We start from the raw sequence: 26,283 nt of genomic DNA, 5'->3' as shown, positions 1-26,283 counted from the left end.
TGGGAAGCCACACTGTTGAGGCTAATTATGCTAATCCTCCCGACACTATATCACCACATGCAGGGTGGTTAACAAGCCATGGTGGCTTGTTAACGACCCTGCGATCATCCGAACTGAGTCAGCGTCTTCAATCCATAGTCAGGATGCACAATGAGGTATATGACAATGTCTCAGAACCATGCATGGCTCACCCCTCCCTGTGTGTGTATTGCAAGATTTGATCTGCTTGTACATTTTTGCATATATATACAATTCCAGTTCAGGTGTTTGCCTGTATGTGTGAGGGCTTAAACTGGTTAGGGGGACAGGGCCATGGATATCTTTCTGGGCACCACACTTCAAGAAGGATGCAGACAAACTGGAGAGGGTTTAGAAGAGGGCACCAAGATGATCAGGGGACTGGAAACAAAACTCTATGAGGAAAGACTGAAAGAACTGGCCATGTTTAGCCTTGAGAAGAGAAGACTGAGGGGAGATATGATAGCACTCTTCAAGTCCTTGAAAGGCAGGACACGGAGTAATGGGCTCAAGTGACAGGAAACCAGATTCCGGCTGAACATCAGGAAAAACTTCCGGACTGTTAGAGCAATACAGGAATGGAGCCCATTATCTAGGGAGGTGGTGGGCTCTCCCACACTGGAGGCATTCAAGATGAAGCTGGACAGCCACTTGTCAGGGATGCTTTGACTTGGATTCCTGCACTGAGCAGGCAGTTGGACTCGATGGTCTTGTAGGCCCCTTCCAATCCTACTATTCTATGACCACCCCCCCGCTTTATCAGGGGCTCTGATCACAAAGAGTTCTACTTGCGTTAACTGAATGCGAGTAGAACACCCCTTCAGACCTCAGTGCAGGGAGGTTTGGGACTGAGGGGGTGGGGGCTGGCATTCCCGGGGACATAGAGGCCCGATCCTGCTACCTAGTTTAAGCCCTCATATGTTCAGATCAAATGCCTGAACAGGGCTAACCTATGTGCACAATCTGATTACTGTGAAATAGGGGTGGATGGCCAGTATGGGTGCATGATGTTTTACTTAGGGAAGTGCTCCTTACCCCACTGCATGTGCAGCCTCTGCATAATCAGGATGTGGGGGAAGGAAGAGAAGGGAGCACTATATAAACTGTCTCCAGGACTTTAGATGTTAGTACTAGTCTCCCCCCACCACCCCTGGGTGAGAGTTTTTGGATTCATGTGTTCTATTTTGTGCACTTTAGTTCAAGAAGGCTTTTGAACAATTGGAAGGGATTTAGAGTTGAGCTGCAAAGGTGATAAAAGGTCTAAATTTTGTGTGGAGTTTCTAACATAACCAGGACTACATCTGGTCTGTGGTAACAAAAGAAATATATATGTATATGTATATATAAAGATTCATTGCCAAGTTTGCACAGATTTTGGACCAAGAAATCTAGATTTGATGATTGTGTACGCTAAGCAGACCAGAATGTATTTTGCATAATTCTGCTGCTTCTATTGGGGAAAGAAGGGCAAAGAGCTATTTCATAGACTGAGTCCTTGTATTGCTCACCCTCTGCTGCATTTATCCTTGGTGAATGAGATTCTGGCCTGTTCCTCAGCTGTGTGGCATTAAGCACCATTGTTGTGGCTTTTCTGCATCTGTTAAAAGAGCACATGGTTTTTTATTTCTGCTTCCAAAGGTGAATACTACCATTTAAAGTTCCCCCGAGGTAGATTTTTGCTTCTTGGACCAAAGCCTGCATTGCTGCCACCTTCTGTTTTGTTTTTGGAATTGAGCAGGTGGAGCCATCTCTTTGCTCGTGCGTTCAGCTCAATATAATTTGTTCAGAACAGGAGCCTTGCTTGCAGTCAGATTATCTCATTTTCTGTTGTTGTGCTGACACATCAACCCCTGAAGCATGGCAAGTTTTCCCGCTGCACCTTTTTGTTGCAATATCTGAACCTTGGCTTTAGAGTCTACCTTATTTAATTGGGAGATATTTCTACCAGTTTTGGTCAGACTGCATCTTTTTTCTTGGTGCCATGGCCAAGAAATCAGATATTAGCAGGAATGTCCAGGAGCTTTTACCTATTCTTAATGGCAAAGCCAACTATCGGACTGAGTGGAGTCAGAGGCAAATGGTGTGCCCAGGTAGCTAGTGGTCAGGTTCTGGAGGATGTGGAGAAAGATCCTGACTGTTAGAGCAATATGACAATGGAACCAATTACCTAGGGAGGTGGTGGGCTCTCCCACACTGGAGGCATTCAAGACGAGGCTGGACAGCCATCTGTCAGGGATGCTCTGACGTGGATTCCTGCAATGAGCAGGGGGTTGGACTGAATGGCCTTCCAACCCTACTAATCTATGATTCTGTGATAAGACCAGAAGCGGATTGCATGATCTAATATGGGCTGCTGGTCAGATTCTGGAGTGGGCAGTGAAGGGGGCAAGTTAAGGCAAGAGGAGCTTGTTACTACCCTTTCTCATTGATGAGTTGCTCAAACTGGAGATTGCAGTCTATAAGACCAACAAGGCCCCTTTTGGCTCCCCAGTCACTGGAATCCTCTTTGGCTGCAATCTCCCTTCTCACCACTGTCAGCGGGGTACTGTGGAGCAGGAAGACTCAGGCCAGCAACTCGTTCCACCTGTAAACTCTTCTGGTGGTACACTCTACTCCCAGTCTCCCTGGTTTGAGCTGCTGACACCTTTCTCACCTAACTGTGAGAAAGACTCCTTTCCTGGATTTACTCTATTTTCAAAACCCCTCTTCATGCATTCTCTGGAATGTGTGAGGTTAACACTGGCAACAGGGACAGGGCCTTTATCAGGGTCCCCAATCTTGCAGAGATTGCACACAAGCAGAACTCTCCTGCAGACCTTGCTGCTCAACACAGCAAGGCCAGGTAACTGAGGGGGCCAACATTTGCAGCTCTTCTTCTGTCCTGAGTTTTAGCCCTCATGTGTGCCGGAGAAGGCATGAAGAGGTCAAGAGTGTTTGCATATGTGAGCGGTTTGCTTCCTTGCTCATACTTGCCACAACTCAAATTAGGTGTTCTTTCCTTTTGTTTTGTTTTGTTTAAAACAAAAGCTCAGATTCTTAGAAAGTTTGTGACTTGCTGCTAGGGATGAATGAATTTCTAAACTCTCAAGTTCTTTCCATGCCATTTATGAAGACTTGCAAATTTTACTACGTTCTTATAAAAAATGAACTGAACAGATTTCCAACCCGTCCCTACTTCCTGTACAACCACAGATCGTGGTGCATGTCAGCCACATGGAGGTGTCACTTCTCCACATCGGAAAAATGACTGGTGTCTGGGTTTGCTATACCCAATCACTTGAGGATCAGAGTGTCTCCATGTGAATGGATAAAGGAGTGTAACATAATGTTACACTCCTTTATGTTCATTGTTGCTGTTAAGTCGTGTCCGACTCTTCGTGACCCCATGGACCATAGCACGCCAGGCCTTCCTGTCCTCCGCTCTCTCCCGGAGTGTGCTCAAGTTCATATTCATTGCATCAGTGATGCTATCTAGCCATCTCATCCCCTGCCGTCCCCTTCTCCTTTTGCCTTCAATCTTTCCCAGCATCAGGGTCTTTTCCAGCAACTTTTCTCTTCGCATTTGGTGTCCAAAATATAAGAGCTTCAGTATCTGTCCTTCCAGTGAGCAGTCAGGGTTGATTTCCTTTAGGACGGACTGATTTGACCTCCTTGCAGTCCAGGGCACTCGTAAGAGTCTTCTCCAGCACCACAGTTCGAAAGCATCAATTCTTCGGCGCTCAGCCTTCCTTATAGTCCAGCTCTCACAGCCATACATTACTACTGGGAAAACCATAGCTTTGAATAGACGGACCTTTGTCGGCAAGGTGATGTCTCTGCTTCTTACTGTGCTGTCTAGGTTTGCCATAGCTTTCCTCCCAAGGAGCAAGCGTCTTTTAATTTCATGGCTACAGTCACTGTCTGCGGTGATCTTGGAGCCCAAGAAAATAAAATCTGTCACTGCTTCCATTTCTTCTCCTTCTATATGCCAGGAAGTGATGGGGCCAGATGCCATGATCTTAGTTGTTTTAATGTTGAGTTTCAAACCAGCTTTTGCATTCTCCTCTTTCACCCTCAACAAGAAGCTCTTTAGATCCTCTTCGCTTTCTGCCATTAGGGTGGTATCGTCTGCGTATCTGAGGTTGTTGATAATTCTCCCGGCAATCTTAATTCCGATCTCTGATTCATCCAACCCGGCATTTCTCATGATGTACTCTGCATATAAATTAAATAAGCAGGGCGACAATATACAGCCTTGTCATACTCCTTTCCCAATTTTGAACCAATCGGTTGTTCCATGTCCGGTTCTTACTGTTGCTTCTTGACCCTCGTACAGGTTTCTCAGGAGACAGGTAAGGTGGTCTGGTACTCCCATCTCTTTCAGAATTTGCCAGAGTTTGTTGTGATCTACAGAATCAAAGGCTTTTGCATAGTCAATGAAGCAGAAATAGACGTTTTTCTGGAATTCTCTTGCTTTCTCCATGATCCAGCGAAAGTTGGCGATTTGATCTCTAGTTCCTCTGCCTCTTCGAAACCCCGCTTGTACTTCCGGTAGTTCTCAGTTCGCATACTGCTGAAGCCTAGCTTGTAGGATTTTGAGCATCTCCTTGCTGGCATGTGAAATGAGCGCAATTGTACAGTAGTTTGAGCACTCTTTGGCGTTGCCCTTCTTTGGAATTGGAATGTAAACTGACCTTTTCCAGTCTTGTGGCCACTGTTGAGTGTTCCAAATTTGTTGGCATATTGAGTGCAGCACTTTAACAGCATCATCTTTTAGGATTTTAAATAGCTCAGCTGGAATACTGTCATCTCTGCTAGCTTTGTTGTTAGTAATGCTTCCTAAGGCCCACTTGACTTCACTCTCGAGGATGTCCAGCTCAAGTTCAGTGACCGCACTATCATGGCTATCAGGGGCATTAAGATCTCTCCTGTAGAGTTCTTCTGTGTATTCTTTCCACCTCTTCTTAATCTCATCTGCTTCTGTTAGGTCCCTGCCTTCTTTGTCCTTTATCATGCCCGTCTTTGCACAAAACATTCCCTTGAGATCTCCGATTTTCTTGAAGAGATCTCTGGTCTTTCCCATTCTGTTGTTTTCCTCGATTTCTTTGCATTGTTCATTTAAGAAGGCCTTCTTGTCTCTCCTTGCTATTCTCTGGAACTCTGCATTCAGTTGGGTATATCTTCCCACCTTGCTTTTCGCTTCCCTTCTTTCGTGAGCTACTTGTAAAGCCTCATTAGACAGCCACTTGGCTTTCTTGCATTTCTTTTTCTTTGGGATGGATTGAGTTGCTGCCTCCTGAACAGTGTTACGGACCTCCGTCCATAGTTCCTCAGGCACTCTGTCTATCAGGTCTAATCCCTTAAATCTATTTGTCACCTCCACTGTATATTCATAAGGGATATGATTTAGGTCATACCTGAATGGTTTAGTGGTTTTCCCTACGTTCTTCAATTTTGCAATAATTTTGCAAATTTTGCAATAAGAAGCTCATGATCTGAGCCACAGTCAGCTCCAGGTGTTGTTTTTACTGACTGTATAGAGCTTCTCCATCTTTGGCTGCAAAGGACATAATCAGTCTGATTTCGATATTGACCATCTGGTGATGTCCATGTGTAGAGTCGCCTCTTGTGCTGTTGAAAAAGAGTGTTTGCTATGATCAGCATGTTCTTTTGGCAAAACTCTATGAGTCTTTGTCCTCCTTCATTTTGTACACCAAGGCCACGCTTGCCTGTTATCCTGGTGATTTCTTGACTTCCTACTTTAGCATTCCAATCCCCTATGATGAAGAGGACATCTTTTTTTGATGTTAGTTCTAGAATGTGTTGTAGGTCTTCATAGAACCGATCAATCTCAGCTTCTTTGGCCTCAGTGGTTGGGGTGTAGACTTGAATTACTGTGATGTTGAATGGTTTGCCTTGGATTCGTACTGAGATAATTCTATTGTTTTTGAGATTGTACCCCAGTACTGCTTTTCCCACCCTTTTGTTGACTATGAGTGCCATTTCTTCTAAGGGATTCTTGCCCACAGTAGTAGATATGATGGTCACCTGAATTAAATTCACCCATGCTTGTCCATTTTAGTTCGCTGATTCCCAAGATGTTGATGTTCAATCTTGCCATCTCATGTTTGACCACCTCCAGCTTACCTTGATTCATTGATCTTACATTCCAGGTTCCTAAACAATATTGTTCTTTACAGCATCGGACTTTCTTTTCACCACCAGACACATCCACAGCTGAGTGTCCTTTCGGCTTTGGCCCAGCTGCTTCCGTCTTTCTGGTGCTACTTGGAAATTCCCTCTGCTCTTCCCCAGTAGTATATTGGACACCTTCCGACCTGAGGGGCTCATCTTCCGGCATCATCTCTTTTAGCCTTGTGATACGTTCCATGGGGTTTTCTTGGCAAGAATACTGGAGTGGGTTGCCATTTCCTTCTCCAGTGGACCACATTTTGTCAGAACTCTCTGCCATGACCTGTCCGTCTTGGGTGGCCCTGCATGGCATAGCTTATGGCTTCACTGAGTTAGGCAAGCCCCTTCATCACAACAAGGCAGTGATCCATGAAGGGGGTTGTGACTATATGAGTGGACAATTTGATGAATCCATGATATTCATATGATTTGGGAGACAAATTCTCTAAAACATGGCCCCTCCAAGAGATTTCTGACTTGTGTTGCTGATAATTTCCTCCTACAGAAAGTAGAGGAAGGAACTAGAGGATTGGCTGTCCTTGACTTGATCCTAACCTACAGATGACTTCGTAGAGAAAATAGGAGTTACGGGAACTCTGGGGGAAAGTGACCATGTTATACTTGAGTTCTTGAGATAACAGAAGAAGCCAATGTGGCTTCACAAAAAGCTTAGGGACGACCTGAAAACAAAAAAGGACACATTCAGAAAGTGGAAGGAAGGCCAAGCTACAAAGGAAGAGTACAGGCAGGTAGCACAGAATTGCAGGGATGGCGTCAGGAAGGCTAAAGCTGAGAACGAGCTGAGGTTAGCGAGGGATGCCAAAAGCAGCAAGAAGGATTTCTTCAGCTATTTGCATAGTCAAAGGCAGAGGAAATAAATGGTGGTTCAACTATTAAGTAAGGATGGCAAAATGATAACAGATGACAAGGAAACGTCGGAAGTGCTCAATTCCTACTTTGTCTCAGTCTTCTCCCAAAAGAGGGCCTATGATCCCCCTGGCAAAGGCGAAGTACAGACTGAAGGGGCAGGATTGCAGCTTGAGATTGATAGGTATATCATCAAGGAACATCTAATTACTTTGAATGAGTTCAAATCTCCAGGGCCAGATGAACTGCCTCCTAGACTAATAAAGGAACTGGCAGTAGAGCTCTCAGAACCACTGTCTATTCTCTTTGATAAGTCATGGAGGACAGGTGAATTGCCATTAGACTGGAGGAGGGTTAATGTCCCTATCTTCAAAAATGGCAAAAAGGAGGAACCTGGGAACTACAGACCAGTCAGTCTGACATCAATCCCTGGGAAAATTCTGGAGCAGATGATAAAGCAATCCATCTGTAAGCACCTTGAAACCAATGCAGTGATTACTCGAAGCCAACATGGATTTGTCAAAAATAAATCCTGCCAGACAAATCTGATCTCATTTTTTGATCAGGTAGCCTGCCTTGTGGACTGTGGGAATGCTGTGGACATCATATACCTCTACTTCAGCAAAGCTTTCGACAAAGTGCCCCATGATATCGTTACGAGCTCAAAGTAGGCTAGATGAAACAATGGTCCGGTGGATCCACGGTTGGATACAAGACCAGACTCAAAGAGTGCTTGTCAATGGGATCTTCTCAAACTGGGGAGAGGTAATGAGTGGGGTACTGCAGGGCTCAGTCCTGGGCCCAGTGCTCTTCAACATTTGTATTACTGACTTGGAGGAGGAAGTGCAGGGAATGCTGATCAGATTTGCAGATGACACAAAATTGGTCAGGATAGCTAATATCTTGGAAGGCAAACAAAATTCAAAGTGATCTTGATAGGCTGGAGTGCTGGGCAGAAAACAACAGAATGACATTTCATAGGGATAAATGCCAAGTTCTGCACCTAGGAAAAAGAAACCTAATGCACAGTTACAAGATGGGGGATCCTTGGCTCAACAATACTACAAGCGAGAAGGATCTTGGAATTGTTGTCGATCACAAGCTGAAGATGAGCCAAGAATGTGATGTGGCTGCAAAAAAGGCCAGTGCTCTTTTGGGCTGCATTCATAGAAGCAAAGCTTCTAAATTCTGGGAAGTACTAGTTCCCCTCTACTTAGCACTGGCACTGCAGTTTTAAGAAGGATTCAGACAAGTTGGGGAGGGTTTAGAGGAGGGCAACAAAGATGATTAGGAGACCGGAAACAAAGCCCTCTGAAGAGAGACTGAAAGAACTGGGCATGTTTAGCCTTGAGAAGAGAAGCCTGAGGGGAGATATGATAGCGCTCTTCAAGTACTTGAAAGGTTGTCACAGAGAGGAAGGCCAGGATCTCTTCTTGGTCATCCTAGAGTGCAGGACATGGAATAATGGGCTCCAGTTACAGGAAGCCAGATTCCGGCTGAACATCAGGAAAAATGTCCTGACTGTTAGAGCATTATGACAATGGAACCCATTATCTAGGGAGGTAGTGGGCTTTCCCACACTGGAGTCATTCAGGATGGAGCTGGACAGCCATCTGTCAGGGATGCTTTTACTTAGATTCCTGCATTGAGCAGGGGGTTGGATTCAGTGGTCTTACAGGCCCCTTCCAACCCTACTATTCTATGAGATCATCGTCCTGCTTTCTCTGCCCTTGCAAAAAAGTGCCTGCATTTGCAAAAAGGACAGAAATATGTTTAAAAAAAAACTATAGCTTTTCAGCATTCTGGAACACAGCAGATTGCTGGACTAAAAACTAGATTCTGCTATTGTGGTGTATTCACTAGCAGCCAGTTTTCTAGGTTTTTCAACAAGTGAAGGAAGTTCATTCTTGGGTGCCAGGGTATGGTAGTAGCCCCTTCTGGCAAGGATTCTTAGTCATATGGACGATAAGCTCTGCAGTGGATAGATGCAGTGTATGGACGTGCATGCACCATGAAGATGTGGAATCATCAAATAGTAGGGTTGGAAGGGGCCTATAAGACCATCGTGTCCAACCTCCTGCTCAATGTAGGAATCCAAGTGAAAGCATCCCTGACAGAAAGAAAGCCTTTTTGTTGCTTTTAGCCTCCCTCACTAACCTCAGCTCGTTCTCAGCTCTAGCCTTTCTGACGAGTTTAACTGAGACAGGAATGGGGTACAAGGGCGTGGGGAAAGATGCCTCTTCACATAGAAATTGGGAATGGAGATAAACCCTTAATTTACCCCTTCATCAAGAAAATAAGGCCTTGTGGTCTGTGCAAGTTGTTCTGGTCAGACGAGGTTGGAGTGAGAAGTGAATCCCTCCTCAAGGGCCCTTATTGGCTCATATGGGCACAGCTGTGGAGCGGAGACCGGATGTACATTGCTTTACTGCTTCCCTCCCTGGCTCAGATAGTTCTTTTCTGCTTTTCTCTCAACTGTAGATCCCTGTCTGCTCTCTGCTTCCTACAAATTGGCTTCTCTTTTCTCATTGCTCTTCCTCTTTAGTGTTTCCCACCCCACCAACCTCCCTCTCCCCACATTCCAAACCTTCTTGCTTGAGTTGGGCAGTTTCCACTATTGTCCTTTAATTCCCTTGCTAGATATAGAGCGCTGGAAAAACCTTTCCCACCACATTGGAGTAATATGAGTGGAGACCTGTTCAAGGGAGCTGTCAGTGTAGTGGCTTGTGCTGTGATACTACATCTTAAATATGTAAGGCACATCTTTCGATCCATGCCATTGGGACTGCAGTATGATGTCAAGTCCTTAACTCAGCCTTCCCCAACCTGCTGCCCTTCAGATGTTTTGGACAGCAACTCCCATGATTCCCAGCCAGCATGGTCGTTAGGAGTTGAGGTCCAACACATCTGGAGGGCACCAGGTTTGGGAAGGCTGTCTTAACTGAACACTTCATTCACACAGGTTTTATCAACAGGGTTCAGAATTGTCCTGCCATGCCAGTCTCATCCTGCAACGAAAATAATATTAAAGTGGAACTCATTTTAGAAATATAAAAAGACATCATGGTGAATTTTAATATGAGTTTTAAGATGCCAGTGGATAAAATAATAACCTGGAAATTGGTTGTTATCCCCCTGCCTTTGCCGTTACTTTAACGCAAACAACTTTTCACATAGGTTTCATCAGTTTTCCCCTTATACTGAATGGGAATAGTTCTTAACAAAATACTCTTAATGTTCAAATGACAAACAGCAAGAGACTGCTTCTGAGCATGTGGTGTAAAATATATCTTAGAAGTGCTCAGCATTTAACTCAGTCAGCTTTTTCATTATTACTTCTAATCCTATTTTCTGATCCTCTTCAAGTTTTGTTTTGTTAATTTCATCATCAAGATGTAAAGATATTTTGAAAGCAGAAATGCATGAGTGGAGGGTGTTTTTTTTTTCCTTTGTAACGTCTTATTGCCTTTTCTCCCTTTAATATACTTATCAATAACTTCATCTCTTTCCTTTTAATCTTGTAAATTCCATTATCTGAAGCATTCTGTTGCATTAAACTGCTAGTGCCTCCCATTGCCTCATTTGCATTGACACGTGCTTGACCTCGGCCCCTCTCCTCTTTTCGTTAATGCATCAACAAGCACTGATATCTCTCCGGAGCATTATCATTTGGCTGTTAGCTCAACTAATAACAACCATTCATTTAAGCTGATGAAGGTTTATTAAATAAAAATGGGCGGTAATGAAGGTGGTGGAGTAGCGATAGCTAGCATCCTCATTTTTTATGGCAAGGATTTGCAGAGTCTCCATAAAGTGAACCGGCTTCAGAATGGAAGTTGATAGGGGTGTCCAGATAGATGTAACCGTGTTGTGGAGCAAGGATAAGGTGGAACTACGCATGACATAATCACAGGGTTGCTACCAACAGCAGTGGTCTCGCAGCTTGTCCCCCCTATATTAGTAAGGAGCATGTGTCCACCCAACCCAAGAGCAGCCAGTGTGGAGAGATGGGCAGAGAAATGTGCTTCCCTATATATCATTATGAGGAGAGAAGGGGAATTGGATGTGGGTTTGTTTCTTTTTTGGAGGCAGTGCTGTAATAAGCATCACATCAAGTCTACTCCATCTAGTGGATATACCTCAGTTAGGAGGCTGACTGGGCTGATGTTTTTAATCTTTTAAAATGGCTAAAATGAGGTACCTTTTAACTTCTCGTTATATTGGGTTGGATCCAGTGCTGTCATTCTACTGACAGAACTGCTTATGCCACTGGAACTGGGAAGAGGGACTATTCCCGCTCCCTCTCACTCCCACCGTGGACCCTCAAAATCTGCTCCAGAAGGCTGGGAAATTCTTTGGAGGAGTGCTTTGGCTAGTGTGTGGTATAGAAATGTAATGAATGATTGAATGAATGTTCAGGTGGTGTGGAGGACTGTGGAGAAGAGGAGAGAGGGGGAAAGTCCCTTTGTGCTAGAGGTCTTCTGCTAACATGGTGTTTAATGTAACTCTATGAGTTTGGCTCCAGTTTTGGTAAAAAAAAAAAGAAAAGAAAAAAAAAGAAGTAACTTAAAGGAATAGTTTTCTTGTCAGCAGAGTTGGATATGTTTATATGATGATGATGATTTAATTATTAAATTTATATATGCAGTTCTGTAAAGCTCAGGGTGGCTCACAGCAAAGATGCATTAACTCCTAACAGTTAAAAACAAAAAAATCCAATGGCAACAAACCTTGAATGGCATCCACATATTCTGAGGACCAAAGCAAAAAAAAGTTTTGCCATATTTTTTAATGGCAGGGATGCAGAAGCTAATTTCTGTTGGGTGCCCATGTATTCCAGATTCTGGGAGAGGGCTGGCCATCTTGATACTGAGACTTTCCTAACTGACTCGAGGGTTAGGTGATGACTTGCATTTTAGTTGAGCAGGAAGATGTCAGATTTCTAGCCAGCATCATCTATAAGAAAAAAATTAATGAAAAGCCACCTTCTGCCACAGGGATTTCTGAGAGATTTTATTATGAGGCTAATTTGTTAAGGCTTCTGCTATGAGGCATCTAATTTGTAACTACTTCAATTTCTCCTAGAGTGCAGCTGCAAAAAACATTTTCTGGAACTCTGGTATTATTCTGATTGTTTCTCAAGCTCTGATTTATGGGCTTATAATTTTGTCCTAGTAAACTAATGAAACTGTTAGAAAGGGACAGGAAATGCGCATGATCTTGGGGATAATGGAGCAACAAAGTACAAAAATCTGCCAGAGAAACTAGATTGCCTTTTAAAATTTAAAACTGCACAGTTGTTTAAACCCCCAAAGGACCAGGAGAAATAGTAGTAGTTGGATGATACAAAAGCATGTATAGAATTGAAGGTGCAAGGAAGATTCTGTGTTTCTTCTATTCCAGCCCCATGTTCGAAACAGGATCCCTTCAGGTCAACCCTGGAGGTTTTTTGTGCAGTTCCCTGGTTTTCAGTCTCTACTTACAATAGAGAAGAACTTAGCATTAGTCAGGAAAACATTCAATTATTTCATCACCATGATAAGGGTATAATGACGTCTTTCAATGCTGATCTACTCTTATGGTCAGAAATAACTTCCTAATGTTTAGATGCCCACATACAGTTTTTGGATGTGTATTTTTTAATATAATATCTTCTCTGTGGCCATTCCTCCTTTACTTTCCCCCCTCTCTAATTCATACTACTTGTTCTCATATATGTTACTCATATACATACCATCCACATACCTGCCCCCCATCCCAAACTTACACTCTGATAGCGCTGTCTGTTCTTCTCTGATGAACTCATCCTCACAAGTTGTGCATAGCCCTCTCAAAGCCTAGGCCATTAGTGCTCAGTTTTAAAGCTTCTGCAATGTTGGAATGTTCATAAACTTTCCATAACACCCTCAGCAACTGAGCCAATTGTTAGGATAACCTCATTTCAATATACTAAAGCCAGAGCTCTTGCAGCTAAATTCAGAGACTGCAATCTGTGTTTACCTCATTTCCCCCCTTATGTTGAGTTTATCTGCTGTGTATGTTGGTAGAGGGCAGGAATTGGCCAGCCAGCGGTCTGATCATCTGCATCTTCTGTTCTTAAATCTGAGACATCATTCATCTCTTTGTGACCATGGTAAGTGCTCTAAAATATTATTGAAAGCTGGGTATCTACCTTCCAGTAATTTAAAACCTATTGCTTGTCCTTTGTTGGATCATGTATTTATTTAGTACATTTATATCCTGCCTTTTTTCTCTCTTGGAACTCAAGGCTGCCTCCCATCCAGGCACTGACCAGACTCAGACCTGCTTCAACAAGTGATTGCATCATGTGTCCTTCCCATATTCTTTTTACCGTCTCTTAAAAATATGTTAGAACAGTCAGTTTCTTCTTTGTTTTAAGTGCCAATTTTGTGGTGGCAATACTGATTGTTCCTCCTTTAGATCCCAGAATGCAGACAACTATATGGTGATTAAACTCAAATGCTGTCTGAAATCTGTGCAGTGCAGTGCATGAATGTAGCTTTTCTGTTTTTTCAGTGGATCTTTCTGACATGGAGACTCACGGTGAAACATATTGTACCTGTGTTCTTCTGAAATAATATAGTTATTCAGAATACGTGATGAATGTTCCTATTGGATTTGATCTGGATGAACTCTCAGAAGACTGTGAAAATACCACTCTGGTTGATGGGGCATTATCAATTATCTCAATTATCTTCAGCAACTGGAATACATACTAAGTTTATATGCTCTCTTGCCAGTTCTGATGAGCTTTTCTCATTACATCTGGGAGCTCTTGAAGAGTTTTGGAGCCCTCATCTCCTAAATCAGCAACTAGTTTTATAGGAGAACCACTTTGAAGAGGGTATGGAGGGCCTCTATTACCAAAGCCACCATTTCCACCACTTTGCTCCTCGCTTCTAGGTTGGCAACTGGGTTGGGGTTGGGAAGATTGTGTTTGATCCTGGAACCTCCAATTTCTGATCCCTAGTTTATGTCCATGTAAATGAACGTAATGAAATGGTAAGGTTTTTGTTAGAACACTTAGCCCAGTTAGGTCTCAGTTTTAAGTGTGCTGTGCAAGAAGTGATGGAGATCTTGTCCATTATTCTCTTACAGCATACATGGTCCTCACACATTCCAGTGAGAGAGGTTAGGCTGAGAGATAGTACTGGCCCAAAGTTTCCTAGTAGGCTTTGTAGCTGAGTGGGAATTTTGAACCCTTGTATGAGTCTAATATTCTAACCACTACACACCACACACTGGGAAGGGGTCCTTACTGTATCCTGCTCCAGATCTAACAATTTGTACTGTGATGTAGGTTTGACTTGCAGCCACCTCCCAGGAAGTACAGTTCTGAATGGCACATAGCATCAGCTTACATCTAGAAAATGGCAGTAGTGAAGTTGTATAAAGCATGAGTATAAATAAATTATATTATTGAATGTACTGTACTTCTAATGTAAGTAGCATGCCACAACCAAGAAAACACTGATTATCTCCACAAATCATACTGTCACATATAAACAACAAATCATGCAGATGGTATGCTATTTTTCTCTTATTGTGAACATTTTGACTAGCAACAGAATTTGATTTTTGTGTTTTTAAAAATTGAACCATTAAAATACGAAAACCATTAAAATGAAGATTATACAATGCACAGTTTTTACTTGGATTAAATTTTGCATATGCCACATGTTTCTTGCTTCATTTTGAACTTGCTACGGAATGTTTTGTAGAATCTAGAGTATTTTGAAATTGTTTTTTTCACAGACAACATGAATGGCAAGAAGTGGGGTATGAGGAATAATAATACTGTAGTCTTTTCATTGAATCATAGAATAGTTTTATTGCTTCAACTCTTATGGTCATTAAAATAATGATTAATTAAACAAAACACAATATCAAGAGTGATTAGAAGCACTGTAGATATGTATAAAATTCAGAGAATTATATACTTTCCCTTCAAATTTAAAAATAAACGATAAGAAGTGGAACATATATAATGCAGCATTATAGTTAACTTACTCTTAAATGTTCTCTTACGCTTTTAGGTGGTTGCTGCAAATCTGTTATAAATTTATCTTCAAACAGTAGAAATAAGATTTTGCACGATACTTGTGGCTTCTTACTTTCTGCTGCCATGGATCTCTAGTGGTTACCCACCTGTTCTTGTCTGGAGTGCTCCTGTCTATATGTCCTTATATCATTCCATTTCCTTTGTTTCCTCTCCCGTGTCAGACTGATCCTATGGCACTGTCTGAATACCATTCATGTCTGTTCTCCTAGATTTTCTATGCCTTGCTTTCGTGGTGTGAATCTTTCCAGTTATGGTCTTGCTTTTCATTCCTGGCATACACACTGCAATACTGCAGCCCAGTCCCAGCAGGGACCTCTCCCTAACTTAGGAAGGAACTTGCTCTGGTTGCTCGCCTTTGCACTCCCTTCCATGACTAAAGGTGGCTTATATTCTGAGATGGGAAGTTCTAATGAAGGCAAAGCACAAGAAATGGAGACAGCATTCTGTAGATTTCTAACTTGGTGACTGATTAAGCAAACTGTCTAATCATTCAGTGAAATATCTCTGTTACTGCCAAACCAAAGCACACCCTTGACAGCCGATGCATGACCTCGCTGCTCTGGAACCATCAGTATGTCTCAACTCATCACAGGACAAGCAGTTCAGTGCACATTCTTTTTGGTATTTTGAGTAGAAGCGTGGGGAATCTTGAAATGAGCAACTTTAAAGTGTTCTTCATGGAAGTGTATGTCTCTGTGTTGGCACAGCAGAGTGCTCTCAGCTAGCTCTTAGCACTTGCCACACTTTAAATGGGATACCACAGCTATTTCCCTTGTCTCTCTGTACAAAGGGCAGGGGGGAAATGCACAGGTACAAAACACTGATTGTTGAATAATTTGCTGCCTTTGCTGTCTCTGGGCACGTGTCAAATGTTTTTGCACTTGGGAAAAAAATTAAAGCGTTCATACTGGCAATAATGGAAGAGTCTGTACTCCGTTTTGCTACCAAAGGTACTCTTGATTGCCCAAATGTCAGTTGTGATAGAACCTCGTATACCTCCCCAGTCCTAATGAGAAATGTTCATTCCTGGTGCCCATCTGTGAATCGTGAAGTGCTTTGCTAATATGGACAGATGCTGAGAATAGCAAGCAACTTAAGGTTACTTTTTCTTAGTTTTCTTCTTAGTTTTCAGGATGAGATAAATATTCAAATAAGCTCATAGAAGGTATTGATTGATTTGATTCATTCTGTGATTTATAAACTGCCTTTCAGGGCAAAACTACCCTTCCAAGGTGGTGTACAAAACTTCATAAAAACAAATATCGTAAAATGTAACCATCCAATTAAAAGCACAGTGCACAAACTAAGGGAAAGTACAGTTAATTCCAGCAATTAGTAAAAAGCAGACTGAACTTTAATTCCAGCAATTAGTAAAAAGCAGACTGAAAATAGTAAAAAGCCCCCCCTCACATTTTCTCAGTGAGAGTTCCAGAGGTGCAGGGCCACTACCAAAAAGGCCCTGTCCCTGGTACCTGTCAATCTGACATCTTAATGATAGGTAAAAGAACAGGGCCTTAGTAGGTGATTGTACAGCCTGGGCAGGTTCATACACATGTAGGCAGTTTTTTAGCTTTAGGATTTGTTCAAAATGGCAGAAGATAGCCATGTTGTCATGTCAAATATAGTGTCCAGTATTGTCATGTCCAATTTAGTGCCCTGGAATGTGTCTAGCTGATTCCTAGTTTTTGATAAACTCACAAAAAAACACAAGTAGCCATGATTTCACAGTGTGATACTTAAGAGGAATAGAACTGTGATATCCCTTTAAGCATATAAATTATGTGACGGCACAAGTGGAAATATTGTAGGCTTCAGAAATTGCCATATTTAGATCAGCCAACTTTGACATGATGGCCTCAGTTCCTGAAGTGGACTTGGCTTTCTTTTTGGGCCATGAATGTTTTCTCAGTAGGACTGTTCTGTTTTAGAGACAAGTGTCTTGGTAATGGGCAGTAATGAAGAATGAAATATGCGGGGGGGGCGAAGGGGCAAAGGCTGTTTAAATGGTGTTTGCTGAAGCATAGCTCTGGCTCTTAAGCTCTAAGCCCGCGAACGTTGCACCTCAGCTATGCTGTTTACCTCAAGAATTCAATCACTCTAAAAGCGGCATTACCAAGGCCGTAACTCCCCAGCTTGTGTGTCTGCAAATATGAAGTGTCACACAGGCAATTTTTTAGAAAAAGATGGCTGCGTTTTCTACCAAAGAAGAAAATTAAAGCTCCATTGGCTTCTTCACCCCACCTTTTAATACTACAGTAAATGATTGACTCTTCTGTTTTCTTTTTCTCAAGGCTTGCTTGAGAGCTTTATGTTGATATAATAGTTTAGTGTTTGTGTATAGCCTTTCCTTTAAAACATGAAAACCAAGTGGGGGCCCAAATCCTTGTGAAGAGAGTGAAAAATGACATTAAATATAACTTCTGTGGCAGACCTGAAAACCCCCTCCCCCTGCTCCAAGCCCTTTTTAACTCTCATCTTCCAGAGCTTTGGGGTTTGTTCTCATGGATTCTCAGGGTCACTGCCATTAAATTAAATTGAGCCCAAGTAGGAGGAACAAGCAGGAATGAATAGGTGAAGGAGTTCAGGCACTGTAGCAGCCCATTCCAAGCCATAATGTCTACGTCTAAAGGCTGTCCTAAATAAAAAAAGTTTGTATTGTGGACAAAGGCAGGACTGAAGGCCATTGGAAACCTAGTCCTAACATAGAATGAAAGAGCTTCTTGCATCCTTGAACTCCTTGATGATTCCGTCTATGGTAAATAGTTTAGACTGAACCAGGACTTGTTCCCCATGTCAGGCTCAGCTTTGGGATACATTTCCCTGTTATATAAAGTAATGAATTGTCTCTTTGAGCCTGTGTAGATGGAATATCTGCATCTTTCACTCCTGGCTGAGTAACCACAGCCAGCCTCAACGCATCTAGGAGTACAGAGCAAGAATTTTTGTTAAGAACGGCATAGCTTCAAGGCAGACTTGAGCTTCAGTACCTCTTTTTAAAACTCACTATTAAAGCAATGAGTCCCTGGGTAAATGCCTCTGAGTCCAGGTTTTGGTAACTGCTTCCATCATCCTTGAAGCCTGTGACTCTTAGTGAACTTAGAACTGTGTATCAAAATGCAGTTTATTTGTCATACTAATGATGCCTTGGATTATTAAGTGAAATATCGTTTAATTTGCTACAAGCTATTTATGCTCTCTGGTTACCTTTTGCATTTCTTAAGGCATGAACACTGAATTCCTGCAAAATGAGATTTTCTTTTCTGTTGCTGGTCACCTTTGTTTTAATTGCTTCATGATGAAGTATTTCCAGTGCTGCAAGGGAATAGTGAACTGATAAAATTAAACAGAATTGCTAAAGCATTTATCAGTTGTTGGTTTTATTAAATCATGTCTCATAGAAGGGCACCTTAAGCATTGTATCACATGGAGATTGGTAATGTTACTGTAGCCACCAATTTGGCCCTTCTTTAGGCTTGAGCTTTTATTTACTCCCAGGGTGTGTATAGAAATCACTGAAGTAGAAATGGGGAGTGACTCTCTTTCGAGTCTTAATATCTTTAGTTGAAAACTTCATTGGCCAGCAGCTAGAACAGAAATGGGTCGCTCACCCAATGTAACTGATCACGAAGAGCAAACCCAGAGTAATACTTCCTCAAAATCCACCTCTTCTATGAAGCCTTTTGACTTAGCTCCTTAGTCTGTGCCCCTTACTGAAGCTAAGGTGAAGTATGTGTAAATGAACTGAGCACATATTCTTCCTGTTACCCTGCCTTCCCCATGTCCTCTTCTCTAGATTACCAGCTCCTTGGAACAGGGACCTGTCTTCTTGTTTGTTACTCTAGAAAATGTCATGCCCATTGATGCTGTTGTCATAAAAGCATGACCTAGTTAAAAACTTAAGCTAAGTGAAGCATTGGGCAGTGGGCATTTTGAGAAGTAGTGAAATATACCATACATTTTCTTCGCAGGTCTCGGCAGTTGATTCCCTAGAGGGACCCCTCCTTCAAGTGGAGGGACTAAGTGATCTGAGATTGGAGCTTCACAGCAAGAAGATGAACATGCACTTGGTCCTGATAGATGAACTGCACCGCCATCTTTACATCAAATCCACTAGTAGGGTTGGACAGCAGAACAAAGAAAAAGGAAAAATAAGGTTGGTCTAAAAATGATTCTAATGCCATAAAGAAAGCCTTGTTCTTATGATGAGCAAGACATTCTTTTGGAAAGAGCTGTGCGGCCCAGGTCACTCCTGAGTGAACATTTAGTTGCTCAGAGGAAAATTTGAGCCTGGTACTACTAGTCTTAATTTCCTCTTTCCAAAGGCTATGTAGGCAGTTTTGTTGGTTGTCCATAGCTACTTGTCTATAGCTTTGGTGGTTAACCATGTACTTGCTCTGCAAAAATTCAGAGTCCAAAAGGCTTCCAGAAGTGCTTGTAGGATGATTTATATGATATTAGGATATCAATACAAACCATCAGAGGCTCTCCAGGGTCTGGGGCAGAGTTCTTAGCTGGGCTGCTTGAGATGCTAGGAAATGAAGCTTGGTCCTTGCATATGGGCTTTGCTACTCAGCCCTTCCTACTTCCCCTTTACTGGCTTCACTATCTATCTTATGGTTATAGACCAGGGGTGTTGAACCTCAGGCTCATAGGCCAAATCCGGCCCATTTGGGGTCTCATCTGACCCCTCCGGGGTTCCCCAGATGGCCACATCCCTTCCCTCCACCTCCAGTCTGTTGTTGGTTTCCCAGCATTCACACAGTTTTTCCCCATTCTAAAAGGTTGAAGTGCCTCTATGAAGTATTAGTTACTGGCAGTAAGAGTTTTAGTCTAAAATACGCTGGTATTGTTGCCCTCCCCTTTTTACCTTTGGCCTCTTTTGCCTTCAGACCTGCCCACCATTGGAATGTGGTCTCTGAGAGCTTCTCCGAAGTTGAATTCGGACCTCAGTCTGAAGTTCAACACCCCTGTTAAAAGCTATGCAGAACATAGATGCTTCTTTGAAAATGTGCTTCTTCATATATTTTTAATGGTATAGTAGTTATGATTAGAGGCGTGAAAATGGCACGCCGTATAGATTCTGCTACTTGGTGGCTGCTTCATGTCACTTCATTGTAAGGCCTAAACTGGTCATAGACCTTTACAATGCAGCTTTGTGGCTGAAGAGGGCACATTCATCTTGGATTCCGCCATCACAGCGGGGAGCATCTGTGGCTGAATTATCTACTCTGAAATTTCTATGAAGGGCAGTGATCTTCTCATTTGCATCTCCACTTTTTGATAGTGCCTGCCGGAGTTCTTTTAAAGCTTGCAGCGGTGTCAGGTTATGTTCCATTTCTTTTCACTGCAGTTCTCTTGTGAAGGATGTCTCTCCTGTGCCTCTTCTTGATGTAACTAACTTGTCCACTCCGCGCAAGTTCCTGGACTCCTCTCAGTTCAGCACTCCAGGAAACTCCAGTGGTGAGTGGTGAACTAATAACAGTTATTTCCATATGTCTCTTTTTGTTATGCTTGTGCATGGCTTTATTCAGCTAGATAGGGTTGAAAGTTGTTTGAGGGGGTGGGGGAATTTTGGGCTCAGAGGTGACTTTAGCTAGACTTAGATATCGGTTCCCTAATTTCAAGGGTTTGTTTACACAAATTTAATTGTTCTTCCAGTGTTGTCTTCAGTGCAGCTCCTACAACAGAGGCTGGCTACATATTATGTACAAATTTGTGTATTAGAACCCCAAGCCATTTATATCTGTAGAACTATGTATTTGGAGGCATGTGTGAAATTGAGAAGCAATAGCAGGGGAAATTGAGTTTCTCTTACATAATTTAGGTTGTGGAATTAAGATTTTCTGACCAGGAGATGGTATTTTGTGTGTTTAGTGAAGTATAAATGCACGCCTGGTTGAAGTAAGGATTTCGTGGCTGGGCTCCTTTTCCTGGCTTTCTCTTTTCATGCCCCAGAGGCAAAGTAAGTGCATCTTCTCTGTATTTGTCGTCCAGCAAGGAATTGTTTTCCAGGGGATGAATGGGAGGCTGTCTTTGTCAGGGCGGAAACTGAGCCCATAGAGCCCCAGAGCAGTTCTGATTCTGAGGAAGAACAGCAATCTGTGGGAGAGGAGCTCGCTCATCTCTCACAAGCACAGCAGCTGGCAGAGATTCCTCCTGCCAGCATTCCTGGGAGAGATAGTGACCCTGGCAATGAGAGAGTGCTGGAGGGGGGCTAGCTGGACGCTCGGCGCAGACGCAGGGAGCGACGACAGATGGAGGGCGCCGAAAGGAGGCGTTCCACTTGTTTGGCGCTCAAACAACGGTCGCATCCCGAGGACCCAAGGGAAAGAGGGAGGATCTCTCCATAGCCCATAAGTTCAGAGTCTTCCCATGGTTCCCCTTCAAACGGGGACCAACTGCGTTACCTGGAGCTTAGGCTACTCTGCTATCTTTCCCCAGTGCTGTTTCTTGCTTAGTCGCTAGTGATTAGTAGCTGTAAGAGTCATAAAGTAATAAAGGAATAAAGCCTTGGAAAGAATCCTCGTTGTCTGTGTCCTGAGTTGGCTATTGGAGGGGACTGCAAAAGGCAGCTAGGGCGCTCCTGACAGTCTGTGTGTAACAGCCTGTCCCCCCGCAACCTATGAAAGTGATACTGTGGCCCAGCAGAAGATGCTGTATGACACCATTTTGGAAGAAGTACTTTCTGCCTTCCTGTGTTGTTGTCAACTTTTTGAAAATTTGTTTCCCCTATAGTGGCATATCCTGAAGGCTTTCCCAGCTGGTCGCCAGAATTAAACTTGTAGTTGCTACTGGCAACTGTATGTGTGGATCCTTGCTCCTTGCACTGTGGTTTCATTAGTTGTATATATGTAAAAGGGAAATCCGTGATAGCTAGCTGCAGAGGATGAAGAACATAAGAAGAACCCTGCTGGAACAGACTGAAGGTCCATTAAGTCCAGTTTCCTGTACCCAACAGTAGCCAGCCAGAATCCTCCTAGGAGCCCCTAAGCCAGGATATAATGGCAAAAGCCATCCTCTCTTGTTTGTCCTCTGGCACCTGATATTATGTGCTGTGTGAAAGACTTGCTTTTTTCTGTCCTGCATTTACTGGCAATGGATTTTGTTTTGTCATTCTAGTGTAAGAGAGGGAGGAAATTCTTGATGCATACTTTAATAAACTTCTGTAATGTCCCCATCTTAGTCATATTTTTTCTAAGCTAAAAGCCCCCAAATACTTTAGCCTTTCCTCCTGCCTCCTGATCATTTTGTTTGCCCTTTTCTGCACCTTTTCCAGGCTTACAATATCCTTTTTGAGGTGGGGTCACCAGAACTATGTACATCATTCCAAATGTGGCTGCAACATAGATTTATATAAGGTGTAATATTGCTGTATCATTTCCATCCTTTTTCCTAATACTCTGTAGCATGAATTCTGCCTTTTTCACTGCCATTTCAGCTGTTTTGATGTTTTCAGTGAGCTTTCCATTGTAACCCCAAGATCTCTTTCCTGATTAGTCATTGCCACTATAGACCCCATCAGCTGCTTTGAGTGCCATTTTTTGGCAGAAAGGTGGGGTATTAAATCAGTCAGTCAATCTATCAGTGTGGATGTAAAATTAGGATTTTTGTCTCATTGAAGCTCCTTTTCTATTTTGCTATTCTGGGTAAGATGGATATTCCAGAGTTGGCTCAAGCTCCATGTCCCATTATTCGTTATTTGTGAAAATTTATTGTATATGATTGTGCAGAACACCACTTAGGAGTGTAAAGGGACAGGAAATCATTGAGAAGCTTTGAAGTGCCCATTCCATTTGTTGCTTATTAGCCATGCGTCTGAGCATGGGTAGAAGTTCAGCAATGGAAATTATGCTGGCGAAGGGGTTTTGAGAACTTTCAAAGTAGACCATTGGGGCCCCATGAACCTCTGTCCTTCTAAATAAAAAGTTCTGGTGGAAGCAGGGCATAATCTGGGAAAGTATAAATTATGCAGAGTATGGCATAAAATTTTACTAGCTGCTCATAAAAAGGAGACAGCTAGTGAAATGCACTCTGATAAATAGTAGCAACATTTGATCATCCACACGACTATAAAAAACAACAACAACAAGACCTGGAGGGTGTTCCTTAGCTGCTATGCTCTTGGTGTTGATTTGGGCTGGGGGATGGGACTTTCGCAGTTTTATTGCTGCCATGTCCCTCCTTGTTTAAATGCTCTATCATACAGATTAGTCTGGCATTGAGATAGGAAATCTATTTTTATGGGATGGATCATCAGTGTGGGAAAGTACTTGGGGAAGCTGTTAGTTAGAGAGTGACGAATTTTCAAGGGTCAATGTTAGTGATTTCTAGAGTGTTTAAATTCAGTGTAAATACCTTTTTGTTCAAGTTTTGTTTTGTTTGTGCTGAGAAGTTAGCAGAACTGTGATTTTTGTCCTGGATCGGCATATATTGAGTCAGGAATATGAAAACCTAGTCTGTTGGTTGTATCTAGGATCCTACACTACCATTAAATCTCCAATGGGCCATAAATAGCTGTGTGAGTAGGACAATTCCAGTGCTGTGCAAGGAAGGGTTGTAGCCTTCCTTGCACAGTGGTAGAACTGATGCTTTTCATGCAGAAGGTCCCGGGTTCAATCCCTGGCATCTCCAGGTAGGGCGAGGAAGGAATCCTGACTGGAACCCTGGAGAGTTGCTGCCAGTCAGTGTCGACAACACTGGGATAGATGGACCAATGGTCTGACTCGGTATAAGGCAGCTTCTTATGTCCACTGTCAGGATCCAGAGAACAGTGGATCTTGTTCCATGAACACTTGATGTCTTTGCCCTTGGGTTTCTCAAAGCACAGTCCACTTTGAAACTGAGCAGATTGTGACATGGCATAGGGGCCTGCTATTCAAAGAAGAAAAGTAAAAACAAAACAAAGCAAAAACCCACTGGTCACATCCAAGTCCTTGGGCATACCTAAAGCACCACTTTATTTTTATGTTCCAGGGAGAGATATCAGCTTGATGGAAATCCAGGATAATTTAGATCTGGATCCTGAGGAAAACAGCTCTATCTTTATGGGTATCCTCATCAAAGGCCTCGCCAAGCTGAGGAAGATTCCAGAGACAGTGAAGGCCATTCAAGATCGTCTGGAGCAGGAACTGAAGCAAATCGTTAAGAGATCTACCACTCAGGTGGCAGACAGTGGCTACCAGAGGGGAGAGAACATAGTCCAGGAAAACCAGCCTCGGTAAGAGCACTGCTTTTAATAATGCCTCAAAGAATATAGCATTCCTGACAGAAATAGGAACTTTCAGTCTGCAAGAACATTACTATGCCTTTTCTTTGACACAGAAATTTTAGTCCACACCACCATTTTGTGTATCTGTTCCAGTTGTAATCCTGGCCACCATGATCTATGCTGCTGAGCATTGCATGGCATCCTGTAGAAACGACAGCTCTCCCTGTTGTCCTTTTAAAGCTCTGCTACCTAGCTGAATATTTTCAGGTCAAGGTTAATATGAATCACTGGACTTCATCACTACAGAGTAGGTGTGAAGAATGCCTCTTGATCTTAGGGTTGGCATATGGATTGCACCTTTACCTTACTCTCAATTGATCTTAGCAGAGGATGCCGCAAACAGAAAATGTACCTAACTCTCAAGATTGCAGGAGAAATATTTGAAGAAGTAGTGGCATAAATAATATATGATTGAAAGCAAAAAGGCTAAATTTCATTTTGCTTTTCGACTCATCAGTTTTCACATTCAAGGGTAACAATTTCAGAATACAAATATATTATATGCTAATGCCACATAGCCATTAATGGTAGTTTGGCATCTGCCACGTTCATGGAAATGATATGCGCATCATGTTAATTACATACTTCAGTACAAATTCCCTGTAACATTGTGGCATGCGTATAATTTCTCAGAGTGCCTCAGAGTCCAGTTTCTTTTTTTCAAGAATAGGTGACTAGTAGGTTGTAGAGAAGTCTTTCCAGATGGAAAATGTGAGTGAAGCAGAGCTGACGGTCTGAGCTAACGGGCAACCTGAAGCTGTTGACACTGAAATGTGGGCTGTCTCGATTAATTCCAAGAAATGCTTCTTCTGGTGCCAAGGATGGTACTTTTAAGGGCCTATGCTGCTGTCTGTCTTGCTCATTGTCAAGGCATGTATCAATGCAGAGGGGCAGTTTGCAGACATTTGCCTATTTGAGGCTTACAAACTCAGGAGAAAGAGTTGTCAGGTCTCTCCAAATTTAACAAAAATGCAAAAGAAGGTATCCTGTTTGTTTATTTAAAACTTTTTTATGCAGCTCTTCAGCTGAAAAGGCTCTCAGAGCAACTTAAATAAATCAATAAAACAGGATAGTTCCTTCCTGCCGTCTCACAATCTAAAAGATACATCTTAAAAAGGGAAAGGGATGGAGAGGGGAGGGAAGAGGGGAAAAAGCAAATGGGTAGAAATAGTTAATAGTAGTTCTTATTCCAGCTGGAATAGAAACAGGGAGAGGAGGAGCCCAGTGGAGCCGATCTTTCAGCAGAGCTGATGGAATGGCTCTTCTTCTCATCTCCTTCTGCTGCAGCTTGATAGAATGTCATGAAGGGTCTCTACCTTTTATACCAGCTGTCATTGGCTCCCCATCTCACATTTTGACAATTCTGGATCTAGAAGAGAAGGAATCTGACTCTGGATGTTTATCCATCCTTCAGAAGGCCTGGCTTTTGTAAATGATTCAAAGCTAGCCAAGAGCCTTTCAAATACATTTTTAAAAAATGTGCCTTACTCTCCCCTCCCCATGTCCTCCATCTGCCATTCTTCCCTTCCAGCTGCTGCAATGTTGCTCTTTCCTGGAGCAGAAGATGTATCATGGTTGTATCAGTGTGGCTGTTGCTTTGGCTGGAAGAGATAGCTGTGATGAGTGCCATAGCCCTAACATAAATGTTTCCTAGACAATATAGGGAAGTGTGTGAGGACACAGAGTTCAGAAATGATGTTCTGAACTTTCAACAACAAGAAATATCGTGTGTGTGTTAACTTCTTACTAGAAAAAACTTATTGATAACATGACTAGATAAAAAAGCTTAAAATAATAATAGTAGTAATAATAATAGTAATAATAATAGATCAGCTTCCTACTAGAGCAAGAAATGATAAATGGGGCATTATTCCGT

General features: G+C 42.6%; 1 protein-coding gene across 3 annotated transcripts in view; it reads left to right on the top strand.

The window, feature by feature from the left end:
- Window positions 1–26,283, top strand: part of EXOC4 (exocyst complex component 4) — a 545,732-nt gene that overhangs the window by 40,551 nt on the left and 478,898 nt on the right. For all 3 annotated transcript variants that reach the window (XM_084809036.1, XM_084809035.1, XM_084809037.1), the window contains 3 exons: window positions 19,108–19,292; window positions 20,490–20,599; window positions 24,113–24,356. In XM_084809036.1, the coding sequence (XP_084665162.1) occupies window positions 19,108–19,292; window positions 20,490–20,599; window positions 24,113–24,356 (539 nt within the window). The remainder of the gene's footprint in view (window positions 1–19,107; window positions 19,293–20,489; window positions 20,600–24,112; window positions 24,357–26,283) is intronic.

The sequence above is a fragment of the Heloderma suspectum genome, chromosome 7, assembly GCF_057233095.1.
Source record: "Heloderma suspectum isolate Gila_16-S chromosome 7, 16-S_ref, whole genome shotgun sequence".
In the NCBI taxonomy this organism is placed as follows: Eukaryota; Metazoa; Chordata; class Lepidosauria; order Squamata; family Helodermatidae; genus Heloderma; species Heloderma suspectum.
This window is presented reverse-complemented; position numbering and strand designations above follow the sequence as displayed.